At 32.3% G+C, this 20,853-nt stretch overlaps 2 protein-coding genes across 11 annotated transcripts in view; one reads left to right on the forward strand and one right to left on the reverse strand.

Moving 5' to 3' along the window:
- Dbp45A (putative ATP-dependent RNA helicase Dbp45A) overlaps window positions 1-20,853 on the forward strand; it is a 184,145-nt gene that overhangs the window by 38,835 nt on the left and 124,457 nt on the right. The gene's annotated exons all lie outside the window — the stretch shown is intronic.
- The window catches only part of Rok (Rho associated coiled-coil containing protein kinase), a 48,068-nt gene continuing 27,876 nt past the window's right edge, over window positions 662-20,853 (reverse strand). For 6 of the 10 annotated variants that reach the window (XM_080166940.1, XM_080166935.1, XM_080166928.1 and 3 more), the window contains exons 29-36: window positions 19,834-19,948; window positions 13,580-13,654; window positions 5,809-5,913; window positions 5,434-5,539; window positions 5,009-5,073; window positions 4,571-4,696; window positions 4,086-4,154; window positions 662-3,315 (exon numbers count right to left, since the gene is read on the reverse strand). In XM_080166940.1, coding sequence (XP_080023066.1) covers window positions 3,265-3,315; window positions 4,086-4,154; window positions 4,571-4,696; window positions 5,009-5,073; window positions 5,434-5,539; window positions 5,809-5,913; window positions 13,580-13,654; window positions 19,834-19,948 — 712 coding nt within the window. In that variant the 3' untranslated portion in view covers window positions 662-3,264. Of the gene's footprint in view, window positions 3,328-4,085; window positions 4,155-4,570; window positions 4,697-5,008; window positions 5,074-5,433; window positions 5,540-5,808; window positions 5,914-13,579; window positions 13,655-19,833; window positions 19,949-20,853 lie in introns of all 10 variants that reach the window. The other 4 variants (XR_013881237.1, XR_013881234.1, XR_013881232.1 and 1 more) reach the window with 4 other exon arrangements.

Raw genomic sequence — 20,853 nt, forward strand, 5'->3', positions numbered from 1 at the left:
AGGCACAAAATCTTATCACAGTGAGAAAATTAACAGGGTACCACAACAAAAATATTTTTTGTTAACAGGGAAAGTGTTTTAATGTACAATTTATTTGAAAGCTGCTTATAGAAATATTATTTTAATTGAATATTTGTGGCACACGAAATAAAATTAAAAATATTTTTTTTAAAATTTAAATTAAGTTATAACTTCAATATTTTTTTTCATTTTTTGATGGTTTAATACCAAAAAGTTAAAACAAATGTATCTAAAACATATAAATAGTATGTTTTTTTTACAAAACAAGGGTAATCTAGAAGAATAAACTAAAAAATCTCTAAAATTATGAATTATTCTTTTTATACATACTGTTAAACCATCCATTTTTATCCCTTTCCATCTGTGGATCCACCACATACAAATTTGGCTAAATCTACACTAAAATATTTATATTATAGCAAATTTTAATTCAAGCACATATACAAACAAAAATATTAAATGCTTCTTTTTTTAATAATAAATAATCTAACAGAATAGAATTAGAACTGGTGTGTTTTTTTTAAAATTAAAATAATAATTCTAATTAAAATAATATTAAGATTAAATAAAATAATCAGAAGAACATTATTCTTCATAGGTACTTTGAAAAATAAAGTTCCACAATAGGTTTTTTTATATATATATTCATATAAGAGGACTTTTTATGAAAAGTAGTTAGATTTTGACAACTTAACACAATAAATCGATACTTTTACTTTAAGTTAATATAAAGTTTTGTAACCTCCTTTAAGCTATGTATTAATTTGCTTAAAAGGCCTGATCAACCTAGGAATTGTTTTTTTAGGAGGATATGATCCACAACCAGGTGTAAGTAAAGTTACTATTCATAACACTAAGTAACAAAACCCTAAAATCCTTTTCATGAAATATCCTCTTGCTCAACTGGAAGTACATATAAATGATTTCGTTAACTAAAAAAATGTATTTATATTATTTAAAACTGTTTTGTAACTATGTAACTGTGTAACTATGTAACTGTGTAACTATGGCACTAAATTAAAATAAAACTTTAATATTATATGTACTTTAAAAAAGAAAAAAAAAGGACAAAAAATCACCGAATGCCATTGGATTTAAATCATTTTTTAAATATTTTTTTCATAATTTTTCGCATTGTACATTTAAATTAAATTAAATTGGCTCATGATGACAAAGATAATTCAAAGAAATGCAATCAATACAAAATTATTAGCACTGTTTGATTTTAATAATAAATTAATAATAAAATAATATTTATATGTAACAATATTTAATATTTAAGAAACTAAAACAAATCTTGGGTGCTTAAAAAAATTGAAGAAATATGAAGAAAGGTATTTTATGACAATCGCAGAGACTGCTAGCTTCATCAAATAACTGACCATTAACCAGAAAAGGCTGCGCATTATTGAGTCTGGATAATTAATTTCGACATTGTTAAGCCGCTTTACATCTAGCAGTTATTTTTCTGCTAGCAGTCCATATAATTATCGAGAAAAAAATGTTCAATTTTTTGATAAAAAATATTCTACAGCAAAAAAAACGTTAAAACCGGATTATGTGCTTTTGATATTAAAATATTAAGTAAAATATGCTTTTTTTATGTACAAAAGATGATTAAATGGTATAAATCACTGACGGGAAAAATGGACTTAAAGAAAAACTATCTATCTCCTATCATTACCGTAATTTAGAGGCAGAATAGTTTGTCTTTAATTACATTATTCTGAACCCGACACAAATATACATACACCACTGGAATACTTTTTCTAATCTATTTAAAAATAAATAATATGTATCATTTTAAAAAGAATTCAACTGGCTAAAATGTGCTTTAAAATATTAACATGAAAATGAAATACTAAAAATAAATATATTTTATGATCTAAAAGCTCAAAATTACAGCTTGCTACGCTTTACGGTCAGATTAGTAAAGGAAATGTCTAACCATAACACAATTGGCTGGATTTATAGTTAGATGCACGAATGCATCATTGTGTATGAGGAGAGTCATTGAATATTTATCTTTTTAAAATCTTTGTTTTAAAATGAAGAATTTACTTGGCAAAGGTATCAAAATAAGATTTATAAAACTAATAGTAAAAAGACTTCAAAACAAAAGTTTTTTTTCACACAACCAAGATTTATAAAAGATTCAATCATATTAGCCCTCCTAATACACAGCAATTGATTCGTGTACCTAACCAATTTAAGTACAGTAGTATAATGATTTTAGGTAAAAATGCTAAGTTAATAACTGGATATTTGGTTTGTACCAAAGTTAAAATAAAACAAACATAAAACTCAACAATCCTTTTATTAAAAAAGAATTTTAAATCGGAATTGAAAAAATTCTCATTTGATTGGACATAACAAATATTTTACATGAAAAATAAAAATACTATGGATAACGTATACCAAGTAAAAAAATATACCGGACATAAAATATTCGTAAAAAGTCTCGTTCCCAAGTCATTGCCATAAAATTTCTGCCCACATCAAAATTAAGGTGAAAAATAAACCTTTTTTATAAACCTCAGAAAAGAATTGAGAAAACCTCTACATTGATCTTACAACTCAAAAATATATAAAAACAAATAAAGCTTTTTAAGAAATTTAAACAATTTTGATATTTTCTTTTAGCTTAGTTCATTAAAGGCTAATTTCTTTGCGCAAACGTCCAACATTTCGGATTGAATAATTTTTTTTGAAGGCAATGACTTTAATCCGGGACAATTTAATTAATATATTTTCTTTTAAGTAAAATTGCCTATACAATAATCTATGTGCTTATATTAGATAAATAATAATATTCCATTATTGAGTAGCAGTTAAAAAACAAATGTTAAATTATTTTTAATTTTGATATTGAGGAATGATATTATTTAAAGATTAAAAATGTACAATTGAAAACATTCTCTTGTGGGGTAAATATTACATAACAACATACTTTCCAAAGTGATTATAAATATTATGCATTGAATAAAAAAATATACCTACAAAAATCAAGATTATTATCAATTTTGCTATAAAAATAATATTAAAAGACACTAACAGTAACTTTGTCTTAAAGCTAAATAAAAAGAGAATTGTTTATTCGGCAGGTTGTAATTTTTTTCTATTTTGATGACACAATAATTCTATTTCAACGAAGATGAAATCAGAAATGATTGCTTAATGGAGGACTTGTATCAGAAAGTTTGAATCATGTGTTGGTTGTCTGGTAGGGTTGTGGGTGTCTCTTTATTTCTTGTTTGAACTCTGTTGACTGTTTGGAAGTGTGGCAGACTTGGCCTAATTTAAATTCTGTGTTTAAATTAAATGATTATTATGTTTGATTCTTTATTAAAGACTAGAGGCTATGCCAACCCCCCCCCCCCCCCTGGAAGCCTCTAGGGGCACATGAGTGGTAGGGGGGGGGGGGGGTTAATACCCATTTTTTTATTTCTGATTCAAAAAGAAAAATTATAAAAAAGCGATTTCTCTTGGGAGGGTGGTGATACCCTCTCCCAAAATAGTTATAAAACTTCTTTGGACCTATGAGAAGCTACCCCGTGAAGGAGAATCATATTGGTTCAGCGGTTAGCAAGATCCTTCAGACAGACGAACAAACACACAGACAATGTCATCCTGTTACTTTATTATAAAGATTTATTCTTTACTATAGATATGATAAGAACAAACGTTTGTCCATCCGTTAGTTACTTTTTGCGCATTTCATCAGGAGCTCAAATTCGGCAATTTAATTCCAATTAAAAAATGAAAATCATATTATTATGAAAATTTTGGGCTATAAAAAAAGATTAGGTAAATAATACCTATTAAAGGAAATGACTACGTGGATATTGTGACAAGGAAATTTGACTCCAATTTTTGTTGCTTATATAGTCCTCAGATATTGGTCAATACTTCACTGTATGGTCAGGGAACGGGATGGGGTAGTCATGAGGGGGTAGGGTATTGTTATATTAGCCAGCTGGTAGAAACATTTTATCAGGGTATGCAAAAATCTCTCACAATATCCACTTATTCCATATATCCATTAATGCTGTCTATTCTTTTACCTGCAAGTTAGGTTTATATTGTGATCTCATAGATTCCTGCGGGGATATTTTCACACTACCAGTATCACCCTGTAATTATAATAATAGGTTAGGTTTATATTGTGATCTCATAGATTCCTGCGGGGATATTTTCACACTACCAGTATCACCCTGTAATAATAATAGTGTATGATGCAAAAAATTAACCTTTATGTAGATTACATTTAGTGTTAAAAACATTTGGACACTCAACTTAATAACCAACCAATCAAACTCATTAAAAGTCCCCAAAGTTGGTAAGCCAACAAATATAAAACTTTGGGGACTAGTATAATAAACAGCCTTATGTCCCCTCCCTCCCTGGATATCTTAACACTTTTAGAACTTGAATGTTGACTTTAAGCTGGCCCTAGTGACTATAAAAAATTATCTCAATTACTCCACAATGACTTAGAGTCAAAAACTAAGAAACCATGAATATATCAAGCAAAACTTGAAATTTTTACCTGTCCAGCGGCTTTGTAACCAGATTTCTGGATACGCTTGAGTAGCCTGGCCACCCAGAACTGTTGCTCCTCAACTGTCGGGGCCATCAACAACATCTCCTTTGCGGTGGTCGGGTCATAGCTCACCTTTGAAATACATTAATTAATATCTTTTAATTGCAATAGGTAATCAATGATTTTGTTAATGTTAAAACTTCCTGTTAGTTTGACTAAAACATGACAGTTGAAATCAACACTGATTGCTATTATATAATATTTGAAGCCGATAAATACCCGCTGGATTATAATGGTTCTGAGCTATACTGGAAAATCATGTATCGTATCGTTTTAAGAGCAAAGTACCAGTTTTCCGCTTCTTGTGACCCAAAAACTCAAATTAATTTTACAATTGCTCATAAGGACTATCCGCGTAAAATAAACAATTTAACAATTGCTTACCTTGCAAGGAATAACAGACTCTCCATTTCCAGAAGTATGGTCCTTATGTAGCTTTATTCTACACCCTAAACAAAGATATTATCAATTTTATACCATCAAGTTTGTATTGTATACTAAAACATATAAATAATTATGATATATTCAAATTTTAAACTTAACAGTGGTTATATAACGGTTTTTAGGTGCTTAGGAGCGAAAAAACCTCCCGCCCCCTTTGAAATTGGTACCTTATTTTAAAAAAATATTTTTTCGTTTACTTATATATTACTTTATGTTAGGTTAGGTTATATTGGGTACTGAGTAGCCCCGCAGTGTGTCGGCTATCCTAAAAAAGTACTTCAGTGCCGAATAAGCAATTCGTGGGAAAGCACTAGTTTCTTATATATTTTACCAGCAAATGCCAGATTGTGGTTGTTAATACTTACGTCTGCACTCTACCGCTGGTGGCGGCCTGAATGGAGCCCAGAGGGGTTTGGTACAGCTCTCACAGCTGGCCGGCATATGGAAGCTTATCTGCACAAATTCATGGCCCTAAACAAATATTTTATTATAAAAAAATAAACAAAATAGTTTGAGAGTAGGTATACGTTTTGAAACTACCAATTACAGCATTATTTTTGAAGGATAAATTTAAGTAATTTTACATATTACAAGAATTTTCTTGTAAATAACTTTAAATTTACACGATCTATCTTCTATTAAAAATAAACTTAACTTACTGGCAGTAGAGACTCTTATAGAAAATTCCAACGCTGTATTATTATTTTTTAAAGATTAAGTTAATTTTAAACAAACAGTACCTTCATGACAATTGTTGCCTGAATTTTCTCCGCATCTGTGTTCAAGACGGGGGGTGTGGCGTTCTCGTCGGGTTTCCTACTCTCCCCCTCACCAGCATACAGTACCTACAAGACAAATTATTTTCATATTTTTTTTGAGGGGGGGGGGGAGGGAGTTGCATACTACTTCTCGTTTTTTCTTCATTTTAGCAGATATGACAATAGAAAAATGTCTAAATTCAATTTCTGTAAAATATAATGTGGGCCGGGGGGTGAGAGGAAGTCGGTCAACCCGTAGACTAGGAAATTTACTAGGTAGTAAAAAATAAAAAATATAAAGTAAACATAAATATATGGCTGAAACTAAATATAGAAAAGATGTAGAAGTATAAGGTATAGTGTAAGAAAAGTGAAAGGTGAAAGAAATTGGATATTTTATCAAATAAATAAAGGTATTCGTGTAGATGGCGTTATATTTCTAGTTGCCATTTTAGTAACATTCCACCAATCAACAAAAATCAATAATCATTGTGATCTTTTAAAATCTATTAAGTCTTGATACTAAGAAACTAAACTTATAAAACGACGTTTTAAACTAATTTAGGATTGTTTAAGATTTGATAATTAGGAAAGTAAAAAATACATATTTTGAGTACGATTTTAATTCTTGATATTCAAAAAGACGTAGTAGGTATTTCATAACTTTATTATCAGATATATATCATATTATATATGTCTAATAATATTATTGCTAATAATATTATTGCTATTTCTATATTAGACTTTGTTTACTACTCTCTTCCAGGGGTGCAGGGGACCTTGGGCTGTTTAATACACTAGTCCCCAAAGTTTTAAAATCACGTTTTCTTATTTGACGGCCCAACAACTTTAATTGAATTTTGATTGGCTAGTTCATAAAGTCCAAACGTTTCAAGGGGGGCGTCGGATCTGACACTTTTGCGTAAACAGGGTGCATAGGCTTTGTGTTAGGAGTTAGAGGATAGGTTATTTGGGAAAAAAGTTTACATTTGGGGTATATTTTTCTTATATTTAAAAAAATTTTGATAGGTATCCAGGTTCAGGTGCTGCAGGCTGGAAGGTCGTTTCTGGACAGGTATAAATGAAAAAAAAATTTTGTTTGAAGAGTTAGAGATCAACTTATTAATCCAAATATGCATCTTTAGGGATGTTATGAGGAAATATGAAGAGAAATTAAAAATCAGCCTCCAGGTTCAGGTACTGCAGGCCTCCAGGTGAATTCTGGACAGGTAAAAAATGAAAATTTTTACTTTTGAAGTTAGAACAAACCTTATTTAACAAAAGTTGCTACTTTATGGATGGAATGAACTAATTTAAAGAAAAATTTGAAATCGGGCTCATGGTTCAGGTACTGCAGGCATCCAGGTGGATCCTGGACAGGTAAAAACTGAAAATTTTTATTTTTGAAGTTAGAACAAAACTTGTTTTACAAAGTTTGCTACTTTATGGATAGTATTAATTTATTTGAAGATAAATTTGAAATCGGGCTCCAGGTTCAGGTACTGCAGGACTCCAGGTGGATCCTGGACAGGTAAAAACTAAAAATTTTAACTTTTAAAGTTAGAGCATAACTTATTTAACAGAAGTTGCTACTTTATGGATAGTATTAACTCAATTGAAGAAAAATTTTAAATCGGGCTCCAGGTTCAGGTACTGCAGGACTCCAGGTGGATCCTGGACAGGTAAAAACTAAAAATTTTCACTTTTAAAGTTAGAGCATAACCTATTTAACAGAAGTTGCTACTTTATGGATAGTATTAACTCAATTGAAGAAAAATTTGAAATCGGGCTCCAGGTTCAGGTATTGCAGGACTCCAGGTGGATCCTGGACAGGTAAAAACTGAAAATTTTTAATTTTGAAGTTAAAACAAAACTTGTTTTTACAAAGTTTGCTACTTTATGAATAGTATTAATTTATTTGAAGATAAATTTGAAATCGGGCTCCAGGTTCAGGTACTGCAGGCCTCCAGGTGGATCCTGGACAGGTAAAAACTAAAAATTTTCACTTTTAAATTTAGAGCCTAACTTATCTAACAATAGTTGCTACTTTATGGATAGTATTAACCAATTTGAAGATAAATTTGAAATCAGGCTCCCGGTTCTGGTACTGCGGGTCCACAGGTGGATTCTTGACAGGTAAAAACTAAAAATAATACCTCTGAAGTTAAAACAAAAGTTGCTACTTTGTGGCTAGTATTAAATAATTTAAATTTCGGGCTCAAGGTTAAGGTGCTTAGGCCTCCAATTGGATTCTGGTTAGTTTTATAATGAACGTACTTAATTACTTTATAATTAGAGCAAAACTTATTTTTTAAAATTGCTTTTTGAGTTTGACAGCTTTGACAGCTTTGACGATGCTCATGCTCCTCATGAGATTGATGAGATGTTTGTGCAGAAACATGTGGTTTTATTGGCAATTCAATATGACAATGAATAGATGATGTCTAACTTGCATCTTAGTTCTATTTGTCTATTTTAACAAAATTTGTTTGGTTTGTTTGTTACTTTTAAGTTAATTATGTAAGAAAGTTTTCATATTCTTTTTTTTATACTTGATAGTTGAAGAAAGCCTGCAGGAAATACGAGGCTCTAATTGCTGAAAGACTGCCACAATTAGGCTTAATTCCCCGAATTCGAAGCCTTAAACTTCAATAACTTTTTTGTATCAAATTAATGGTATTGTGTCTACTTGTTGGATTTTTACCGCAGGCTTCCTTTAGTGACTGACCTGTTGACAATATGTTTTTTTTTTTTATTCTAGTCGATTGTTAATATTATTTTTGCAGAAATAATTCAAAATGTAACAAAATGGTTGGATTTAACTTAACCTTGAGCCCGATTTTAAATTTCTCTTTGAATTAGTTAAATAGATATAGTTCTAACTCTTAAGTTAAATATTTTAATTTTTACATGTCCAGAATCCACCTGCAGGCATTCAGTATATGAAATTTGAGCTCGATTTCAAATTTTCTTCAAATGAGTTAATACTATCCATAAAGTAGCAACTTTTGTTAAATAAGTTTTGTTCTAACTTCAAAAGTAAAAATTTTCAGTTTTTACCTGTCCAGAATTCAAATGGAGGCCTGCAGTACCTGAACCTGGAGCCCGATTTCAAATTTATCTTCAAATTGGTTAATACCATCCAAAAAGTAGCAAACTTTGTAAAATAAGTTTTGTTCTAACTTCAAAAAAAAAAATTTCAGTTTTTACCTGTCCACCATTCACCTGGAGGCCTGCAGTACCTGAACCTTGAGCCCGATTTCAAATTTTTCTTTAAATTAGTTCATTCCATCCATAAAGTAGCAACTTTTGTTAAATAAGGTTTGTTCTAACTTCAAAAGTAAAAATTTTTAGTTTTTACCTGTCCAGGATCCACCTGGAGTCCTGCAGTACCTGAACCTGGAGCCCGATTTCAAATTTTTCTTCAATTAAGGTAAAACTATCCATAAAGTAGCAACTTTTGTTAAATAAGTTATGCTCTAACTTTAAAAGTGAAATTTTTTTGTTTTTACCTGTCCAGGAACCACCTGGAGGCCTGCAGTACCTGAACCTGGAGCCCAATTTCAAATTTTTCTTCAATTGAGTTAATACTATCCATAAAGTAGCAACTTTTGTTAAATAAGTTTAGCTCTAACTTTAAAAGTAAAATTTTTTAGTTTTTACCTGTCCAGAATCCACCTGGAGGCCTGCAGTACCTGAACCTGGAGCCTGATTTCAAATTTTTCTTCAAATAAGTTAATACTATCCATAAAGAAGCAACTTTTGTTAAATAAGTTTTGCTCTAACTTTAAAAGTGAAAATTTTCAGTTTTTACCTGTCCAGGATCCACCTGGATGCCTGCAGTACCTGAACCTGGAGCCCGATTTCAAATTTTTCTTTAAATTATTTCATACCATCCATAAAGTAGCAACTTTTGTTAAATAAGGTTTGTTCTAACTTCAAAAGTAAAAATTTTCAGTTTTTACCTGTCCAGAATTCACCTGGAGGCCTGCAGTACCTGAACCTGGAGGCTGATTTTTATTTTCTCTTCATATATGCTCATAACATCCCTAAAGATGCATATTTGGATTAATAAGTTGATCTCTAACTCTTCAAATAAATTTTTTTTTTCATTTATACCTGTCCAGAAACGACCTTCCAGCCTGCAGCACCTGAACCTGGATACCTATCAAAATTTTTTTTAAATATAAGAAAAATATACCCCAAATGTAAACTTTTTTCCCAAATAACCTATCCTCTAACTCCTAACACAAAGCCTATGCACCCTGTTTACGCAAAAGTGTCAGATCCGACGCCCCCCTTAATTGTGATTTACATAAGAGATATTTTTTGTGTATAATCATTGGGGATGTACATCAATTTATCAGCCATTGTCTTATCCCTTTAGATCTCTGACTCTGCTCCCATAATACACACTGGACTTCTACTTTTATTGGTATAAACAACATTTGGACTGGAATTTTTTCTGATTTTGCTAATTGAATTTGGTGTTTGGTATTAGGACAAAAATTTCTTACTTTAGTTAGCCTAATCTGTTGGACCTGACGTTACAATGTCATACACACATTAGCCTAACCCAATTGGGATCGTTTACAAGGTAAATTAAGTAACAAATAAAGTTGATTAGTATCAAAATTATATCGGCAGACCACTGATCACCATTTATTCCTTTTTAAAATAGCACCAAGTTTGTTTCTAATGTGCATGATACATAAGTTAACAGCATCTCCATATTAATCCATTTGACTAGCAGAAAAGATAGAGGCAATATAATTCATCTTGAATGCAGTTTCCCTTTCATGGGATAAAAAGTATGGAAGTTTAAATGGATTGAAGCCACAGGGGCCGGGAAGGGGGATGGGTGCAAAAGAAACAAGAATTTACCAACTGAAAAAAGACTATTTTGTCTCCACTTTTTTGTTTAACTTTAGTTTGAATTTTCAATTAGTTTAAAACTAACAAAATAATCATAATTAACCAAATATCACTATAAAACGTAGATTTTTAGCTAAAATGATAGTTACGTTGAGAATGGGAAGCTCTAGTATTTTGATATTGAACAAAATTCGTTTTAGGTAAAAAAAACATTTTGACAAAATAAAATGTAAAATATGTTTGATTGTGCAGTAGTATCATTAAGATGAAAATTATAAATGTTACCCTGTAAAAGGCAAAATAGTCATTTATTAAGATGCCATAACCCTTTCCTAGAATTGTACTGAAAGATCCATCAAATATCTAATAAAAAAGAAAAATAAATCCACATAATATACTTTCTATATTTTCTTTACCTTTACGAAATGAAAAATAACAAAGTAATGAAAACATTTTTATGTTTGAAAAATGTAAAAATAAGATTTAGGATGTCTGGTTGCATTTTCATAAGAATTACTTTGGATTTACCATAAGCAGGTTTTAAACTATTTCCCATATTAATGATGTGTTTTGACGTAAGAGTTAAAAACTGGAGGAAGAAGGGGCTAAATAACTGTATGTCCCCATGCCAAGGATCTTGTGCCGACTCTCAATTGGGTCTTTGAAAATCAACCTATAGTGTCGAGAATATTAACACAGCCAAGTAGCAGAAAACAATTTGCTAGCAGACGAAAAAGGTTCTTGGAATAGGGAGGAAGGTAGTTGTCTGTATATACATCTATACTATAGATCTGTTATTTAGACAAGCAATTGCCAAATGTTAAGGAAAAATTCGAGTTAGGTGTCCAAATGTGATTTATTGGGTTTTTGATATAAAGTAAACTTAATATTTAAAGCGTAATAAAAAAAATTGGGTTGTTCTCAATGTTCTCAAGTGCCATTTAATTCAGGAATCTAAACGGATAAGACAATGGCCGATAAATTAATGTACATCACCAATGATGATACACAAACTTACCCCTTGTATAGAACCATTGCATTGGATCAATAAAAATTTAATAGAAGTCCCCAAAGTTGTTAAGCCAACAAATAAGAAAACGTTAATATAACTTAAGGACTAGTGTAATAAACGGCTCATTGATCCCTCCCTTCCTACATTTAATTACATTTGTAAAACAAAACTTATTTAAAATATCTCCGCCCCGACTTTTATTATACAAGAAATCATTCTATTCAAATTCATTTTAAAGAAAGAGATTTACATAAAATATTTCTCATATGCAATTGAAATAAAATTGTAAAGAATTTGAATTATGATAAATTTCAGGTATCATCTTTCTGGATATTTTTATTAAACTTGGATTTTGTTTCTGACACTTTGCCAATAAAATTTATCTTACAGATACACAGGGCAAGTATGTTTAGGGAAATTCTTTTAATAACACTAAAGTTCTATGAAGGGTTTTCTGTGAGAGGTGGTTTAGAAGAAATTCAATTGGATTGTGTTCGAATATTTTGTGGATTTTTTTGGTAAACACTGTGCCATCAAATAATGCACAACATCTTTTCTTGTTCATCATTCCTGGGCTGATTAGGTACTACTTAATAAGTCAAATTTTGTATGTGTTTGGAAAAATGATACTTTCAGGACTAAATGCAAAATTTTCTACATAATATAGTTATAAAATATCAAAAATAAAAGTATTAATATAAAGCACAAAGTTATAAAACAGAATAAATGCTATATTATATACCAGACAGAGTAAAAAGTCAACAAGGATAATTTTGTCCTTCGATAACACTGACATATTAAGCTAAAAATGAACAAAAGATTGAGAAAAAACTTTGTTCGCTGTTCAAAGGAGATAATTAACGGCAATGCTATTTATTTTTTAAAGGGTATTATCTAGGGTTGGGCCGGATATCCGGTATGGTGAGATAACCGGCCATTTTCAATTTCCAGCAGGATACCGGATATTGAAAGTATACAGCCCAACCACTGAACCAACTGAATTCATTTATCTTATAAAATCTCTTTTAATTGAACAGGCAGTGCTTAAATTTTCTACAGACAAACGAACCTAAAACAGACTCAAAATATAGAGAAGATTCGCTGCTAAAAAGAGTAAAATAGATTATTTGGCTTCCCGCTTATTAAATCAAGAAAAACAGACGGACGGACGGACGGACCCACCCTATAAAACAGCTGCGCTACTAAAAAGTGTAAAATAGAGTATTTTGCTTCCCGCCAGGAAGATGAAGGGTATCCCGCTGCTAAATCCAGAGATTCCATTACAAAATAAACCTTGCCACAGAATAAAAATAATAGAAAATCAAACGGTTTTTAAGTTTATAATTTGTAAAATAGGATCAACATTTTATTGTTTAATGGATATGTTGTTGCTAGGATGTTACACCAAATGTTTATGTTTCTGATAAAGTGAAACTCGCAGTGGGCATAACGAACGAAAACCCTTAACCCGATCTCCTCCCCTCCTACTGAATGAAAAAACTGACCAATAAATGAGTTAGCATTTTTCCCCTGTCATAATATCCACGTATTTTCTATATCCATTTGTTTAAAGGTTTTTATTTGACCTATTCATCTAGGCTACACTTCATAAATATAATCAAACCCTAGATAATTAATAAAAGAATTCGCCAACAAACAGCGCTAATAAGAAAAACATATAATCCTACAATTTAAAATAATAGGATATTATGTCAAAAGCTAAAAGTCTTGAAAACAGCTGATCCCAAATGATTGTATTTTACAGTAAAGCTTTATATGTGTCTTTGGGTGGTTTTAGGCTATTTTCCTAACCTCCTACTCCCGCCCCTAGAGGCTAGGGGTTAAGCAACAATAAGGGTGTATTACCTGAAAAATTCTTGGAATTTCCTTGGCATCTGCTCTGATCACATCTCCCTGAGTTACACTACGAACATGGAATACCTGAAATATTATACCATGTTAATTTACAGGTGTAAAGGGATACATGATACTTCAAGTTTATGCATTATTGATTGATCTTTCTTGTCAGGGGGGTGAAGGTTCGAGTCTGAACAACACCGCGTCATATAAGAGGCGAGTAAAATTCCTATTGCAGCTTTTTCTTACGAGTTACATAAAAATTGAGAGTAGGAGAAATGCATTAGCCTATACACAGACTTAATTCATTACTATGCAGTTACAGTCATAACCTAGGCCTTGCAATCAAAGGATTGGTTTTATCAAGGTTTGATGATAATTTTTAGAATTATAATCTAAACCTACAAGTTTAGATTATAAAGCACTACAACCACTTGATATTTTGAATATAACAAGCTTATATCTTTTATCCTTGTACCTACTTAACTTAGATAACAATAATTTTATTAGATTTTTATTTCCATGTTTTTCATACTTTTGGTTATTTATTGATGTATTATATAGGTTATTTTTCCGGATTTTTGGTTGGCAACGTCATAGGAATTAATAATTTTTCTTGTTTGTAAATATTTTACTTTATGATTACATTATGGTAGACGGTAAAATAGTGTAAATATGAAAAAGAAAATACTAAGTTGGTTTCATAAAGTTATGATGTGACAAAAAGTGCCCTGTTTAGTTTGGGGCCACACAACACGCAACATTACACTACTGCAGGCATTCACAGGCGGTTTCTTTCAAAGTGCCTGGTCGAGAATGGCCACCCCCCTCCCTTTTTTTAAAAATAAATTGCAAGTAAGGGATTGTGTGAATAAATTTTTCGTGGTTTAGTTTTTTACCTTAGGTCGTATTAGGTTAAATTACTAACATGGGTACAGAGCTCACCCTGTAGCCAGTGGAAGGTATAAAAAATAACCTTAAATATTATGAATTTATAGAGGGGCGGGGATTGTGGTCGCTATTCACTTAAAAGGAAAGCATCCATAAAGACTATTTAGTGACGTAGCTGTTTTATATAATATATCCTGTCGGTTCTTTATGCAAGAAAACCAGGAAAAGTTAATTTTGGATTAAGGCTTTAATAATAGAAAGGTGACGCCTGGTAAATGAAAAATCAACAAAACCATTTTTCCTATTTCTATTTATAAACTGTTGCTTTTGGAGGTTGTTATCCATCTTCTTATACCATCATGCATACATTATTGATATAATTATGAAATACTTTTTGCTTTTGGTATTTCATTAAACATATGTTTGAGGCTATTTGAAGGAATGTTAAAAATATTATAGCTTTAAATGTATTAGTGTCGCTAGTAAATCTTATACCAGATTATCATGTACTCTAATAAAGTGAAACTTGTAGCTAGCTAAAATAAAGATCCTCCATCCCTTCCCCTCCTACTGGCCAATAATAGATGTCAGATATCCACGTTAGAAACCTAAATTGATGACAATATCAACGCAATTCTATATGTAATTATATGCAAGTATGTAATTAAATAATTCTTATTATAGAATTAGCAAAGGAAAATACACAGTTCCCAAAGTTAAAATCGTGCTCGCAAGATGTATTAATATTTACATCTATATTCAAAATCATCCAGGCGAACTACAACTACATTTAACCTGGACATTTAGGAAAAGGAATCATAATTGTAGAAAAGCTATGCTTTCCGAAAAGCATAAATCTGAGAAATTTTGATGTTAGAAAAGTATGTAAATCTTGGCGTACTTATACATATCCAATAATCCAACTAGAAATGTTGGAATCAAGAACAGATTTATTTCTCTAGATGGTCTCTCAGACACAATAATCCAACTTGTATTCTAGAAATGTAGGAATCAAGAACAGGTTTATTTCTCTAGATGGTCTCTTAGACACAATAATCCAACTTGTATTCTAGAAATGTAGGAATCAAGAACAGGTTTATTTCTCTAGATGGTCTCTTAGACACAATAATCCAACTTGTATTCTAGAAATGTAGGAATCAAGAACAGATTTATTTCTCTAGATGGTCTCTCAGACACAATAATCCAACTTGTATTCTAGAAATGTTGGAATCAAGAACAGGTTTATTTCTCTAGATGGTCTCTTAGACACAATAATCCAACTTGTATTCTAGAAATGTAGGAATCAAGAACAGATTTATTTCCTTAGATGATAAATCAGACACAATAATCCAACTAGAAAAGTGTAGAATCAAGAACAAAGTTATTTCTCTAGATAGTCAATCAGACACAATAATACGAGACAGTGAAAAATGGAATTTTTAATACGACAGTATTTTGTTTAATGTTTATATTTAGTCAATTATGATTTAATAATAATTAAAGGACGAACTTTTTGGTTGATAAGTAAAATTCTCCAAGCAAGCCCAAAGGGGTAGTTGCACGAAGTCGAAGTGCATTTAAACTTGAATTTAGTGAACTGCATATTTTTTTTCTGTTTAAACTACATCTATAGGACTTATTTTTGAAAGAATTTCGATTTTCTTCCAGGTAGTTTTAAAAATATCAAGACTTGAAAATCATAATTTTTGGGACACATGTAACCTATATAGCTGTTCTGTTTTCACAAACATTTTAGTAAAGTATTTCTGTCAAATCTTCTAAAAATGTTCAAAATGCATAAGTTGCTTGGAAAAAATAGAATTTACAACTACCAAAAACATACTCCCTTTCTTTGGCCCTACATCATTAATTGAAGGTAGCAATATCTTTATCGTCCATTGTCCTACCTATCCATTTATTAAACCACACAGCACAAAAACACACACACATAGTTTGTGCTGATTTAATAGGATTTCAGTACAAAAGAAACCGTCAAAAAGCCGGGGGTATCTCTGAATACAATATGTGCAGACAACTAGGACAATTATGTTTATAAGTAGCGCAGCAATAAGTCAACACTTTGTATTAAAAATAAAAGTTAACAGCATTTTGTACTACAATTACATTTCTGAAATTATATGAATATCAAAGCTTTTTGAACGTATCAATCAATGCAACACAAGAACGAGTATGTGTGTGTGTGTGTTAAAATATCAAAATCGAATCTTAAAATATCAAAAACTACTGGTCAGAATGGGTATTTTTCAATGGATCTCTAAAAATGTCTTAGGATGGTTTTAGGTTATTTCTCTGACATCCCTTGCTTTCCCCTAACGCAGGAACTAGTAACATTAAATGTCCAATAATAAGAAGGATGTAAGTAAGGAAATAACCTTGTTACAGCGCTACTAAATAGTAGAAAGAATAGGGAAATAAAGAATGGGGCTAACTTGCAAATCAAAATTCATATTCTAAATCTTACATAATTCTTTTATCTGTTTGTACTTTTAAAATATAGGGAGGGGGGGGGGGGGGACTAGAAAGTATCAGTTTTAGAAGCCAATGCAAACTCAACAAGTATATGGTCCGTCAAAAGTATGTGTATTTACACCACTGGTATCGGTAATAATTCAAAACCATAAGTGTATTGTCTATCTACATCCCCCCCCCCTCCATAGAAATAACTAAATTCTCCTTTTTCACCATCCAAAAGTTTTACACGCCCACCTCCAGTTGTTAAACCATGTGCACGCCACTATTCTAAACCAAATTATTTCTTTCAAAAATCATATAATGTTAAATGATATCCAATACAAGAATAGAGTATAATCTATTTTAGTCGATACCGTGTCTGTCTCTGTGATGGACAGGTGTACAGACATGCTATAATTATAGTGTAGCTGCGCTATCACAAATAAATATTACCTTGTTAAGATCAAGGATAAGACTAGGATCTGAGTTCTGTATATCTGTCTCTGTGATGGACAGATGTACAGACATGCTATAATTATAATGTAGCTGCACTATGACAAATAAATATTACCTTGTTAAGATCAAGGATAAGACTAGGATCTGAGTTCTGTATGTCTGTCACTGTGATGGACAGATGTACAGACATGCTATAATTATAATGTAGCTGCACTATGACAAATAAATATTACCTTGTTAAGATCAAGGATAAGACTAGGATCTGAGTTCTGTATATCTGTCTCTGTGATGGACAGATGAACAGACATGCTATAATTATAATGTAGCTGCGCTATGACAAATAAATATTACCTTGTTAAGATCAAGGATAAGACTAGGATCTGAAATCTGTATATCTGTCTCTGTGATGGACAGGTGTACAGACATGCATTAATTATAGTGTAGCTGCGCTATCACAAATATATATTACCTTGTTAAGATCAAGGATAAGACTAGGATCTGAGTTCTGTATGTCTGTCTCTGTGATGGACAGGTGTACAGACATGCTATAATTATAGTGAAGCTGCGCTATCACAAATAAATATTACCTTGTTAAGTTCAAGGATAAGACTAGGATCTGAGTTCTGTATGTCTGTCTCTGTGATGGACAGGTGTACAGACATCAGGGTTGTCATTTTGGGCGGGCGCTTTTGGGCGGGCAGTTTTGGGCGGGCGGTTTTGGGCCGCCCAATATAAGGTCCTTTTGGGCAGTTTTGTGCACCTCCCTTTTAGGGGGAGAGAAAAAGGGGAGGGGGTTAAAAAAGAGGGGGGGGCGGGCCTATTTTTTGGGTGATATCCTTATAATAAAGTAACAGGATGTTTGTGTGTTTGTATGTTTGTACCGAAGGATCTCGCTAACCGCTGAACCGATCGGGTTCTCTTTAACAGGGTAGCTTCTCTTAAGTCCCGGGAAGGTTTATAACTATTTTTTTGGGGGGTGGGACACCTCAAACCCCCCCAAAAAATGAAAAATCCCCCCCCTAAAATTTTTTTTTTTTTTAACTAAAATTAAAAATAAAGGGGGGGGCACCCTTACCCCCCCCCCTTTTTTACTTTTTCTTTTAAAATCTAAACTAAGAAATTGAATTATTAAATTCGACTCTCTCCTCCTCAAGTGCCCAAAGAGGCCTCTAGGGGCGTAGCCGCTAGTCCTTATACTAAAGTAACAGGATGTGTGTCTGTTTGTTTGTGTGTCTGTGTGTTTGTACCGAAGGATCTCACTTACCGCTGAACCGATCGGGTTCTCCTTAACAGGGTAGCTTCTCATAGGTTCTGGAAAGGTTTATAACTATTTGGGGGGAGGGTACCACCACCCTCCTAAGAGAAATCACCCCTAGAAAAAAATTACACTCCACCAAAAACTTTGTTTAAAATTTTTTAAACTAAAAATAAAAATGGGGGGAGGAAACCCCCCCCCCCCAAAAAAAAAAAAAAAAATTTATTCCCCCCCCCATTTTTTTTACTTTTTATTTTCAATTCTAATATAATAATTGGATTATCAAATTTGACTCTCCCCTCCTCAAGTGCCCCTAGAGGCCTCTAGGGCCGTAGCCGCTAGTTAACTATATAAATTAGTAAGCTTTTTTGTATCTAGAGAAGGATTTCGCTAACTGCTGAACCGATATGGTTCTCCATTTCCAGTGGAGCTTTTATAGGTCCTGAGATGGTTTTAGGCTATTTTATTTCTAATAATAAGTCTAAGTATGGTTTTAGGCTATTTTATATCCTTTTTATATGCTTTTTACGACATTTGCCCAAAAAGGGTGCCCAAAACCACTTTTGGGCGCCCAAAACCACTTTTGGGCGCCCAAAACCCGCCCAAAACCCTTTTGGGCAATTGGGCCGCCCAATATAAAAAAAAGTGCCCAATTCGACAACCCTGACAGACATGCTATAATTATAATGTAGCTGCGCTATCACAAATAAATATTACCTTGTTAAGATCAAGGATAAGACTAGGATCTGAGTTCTGTTAGTCTGTCTCTGTGATGGACAGGTGTACAGACATGCTATAATTATAATGTAGCTGCACTATGACAAATAAATATTACCTTGTTAAGATCAAGGATAAGACTAGGATCTGAGTTCTGTTAGTCTGTCTCTGTGATGGACAGGTGTACAGACATACTATAATTATAATGTAGCTGCGCTATCACAAATAAATATTACCTTGTTAAGATCAAGAATAAGACTAGGATCTGAGTTCTGTATGTCTGTCTCTGTGATGGACAGATGTACAGACATGCTATAATTATAGTGCAGCTGCACTATCACAAATAAATATTACCTTGTTAAGATCAAGAATAAGACTAGGATCTGAGTTCTGTTTGTCTGTCTCTGTGATGGACAGGTGTACAGACATACTATAATTATAATGTAGCTGTGCTATCACAAATAAATATTACCTTGTTAAGATCAAGGATAAGACTAGGATCTGAGTTCTGTTTGTCTGTCTCTGAGTTGAAGAAAATGATCTTCCTGGAGCTGACCACAATGTACAGTTTCTTCCAGCCATGCCGTCTTAATAACACAACAAATTAATCCTCCTCATAATATTTTTAAGCTACACAAAGACAAAAGGGGGAGGCGGATGTGCCACTTTTTGAAACCAAAAGTAAAACGTGCATGATCTCAGCCCATAAAAAAGTTATAATTCTAAAATTCGGCACAGCAGTTGCTTTTGTGGAGAACAATATGGAACTGTGAAGAAACGGCGGCGATCCTTCACGTTTTACTTTTGGTTACAAAAAGTGGCACATTCGCCTCCCCCTTTGTAAAGGAATTTTAGATGAAATTCATTAGGAATTTAATTATTTATTATTTCTTGAATCTTAAACCAGATTACCATGTACTCTAAAACGTGAAACTTGTAGCTGGCTAAAACAATGACCCCCCCCCCCCTATAAACACCCACTTTACACATTCCCTCTCCTCCGAATTGGATGAACGAACTGTCCATCCATGTTAGGAAACTAAATTGACGACAATTTTTCCCCTCTTAGTAATGTCAGTGACTATTTCATAGACAAGGCCTATAGAGCAGCTTTGCTTCTATAAATGCATTCAGATATATAATCTAAAATCATCTTTATTCTCTGGGGGATAAAGGTAAGAGCCACTAAATAACAAAGGACAAAGAATGGTCAAAACTAGTGATGGCAGTCCGTCGAATTTTTGAACCGGATTCGGATTCCGGATACTTAAAGAATCCGTCAAAAAAGTGGCGGATTACTTGCAGATTCCGGATTCTTATTTTTGGCGGATTCCTGATTCTAGCAATATTTTAAAAGGATTTTAATTTTTTTTTAAATTAAGTGCAACATATGTCTTACAAATCAGTGTTCATGGTGTTCTCTATAATTCACTTCCGAGAATCGAACAAAAATTTAAAAGATATTATATAGATAATGATGAAAATCTTTGCC

The sequence above is a fragment of the Acartia tonsa genome, chromosome 1 (genome assembly GCF_053477335.1).
Source record: "Acartia tonsa isolate MP-2025a chromosome 1, ASM5347733v1, whole genome shotgun sequence".
NCBI lineage: Eukaryota > Metazoa > Arthropoda > Copepoda > Calanoida > Acartiidae > Acartia > Acartia tonsa.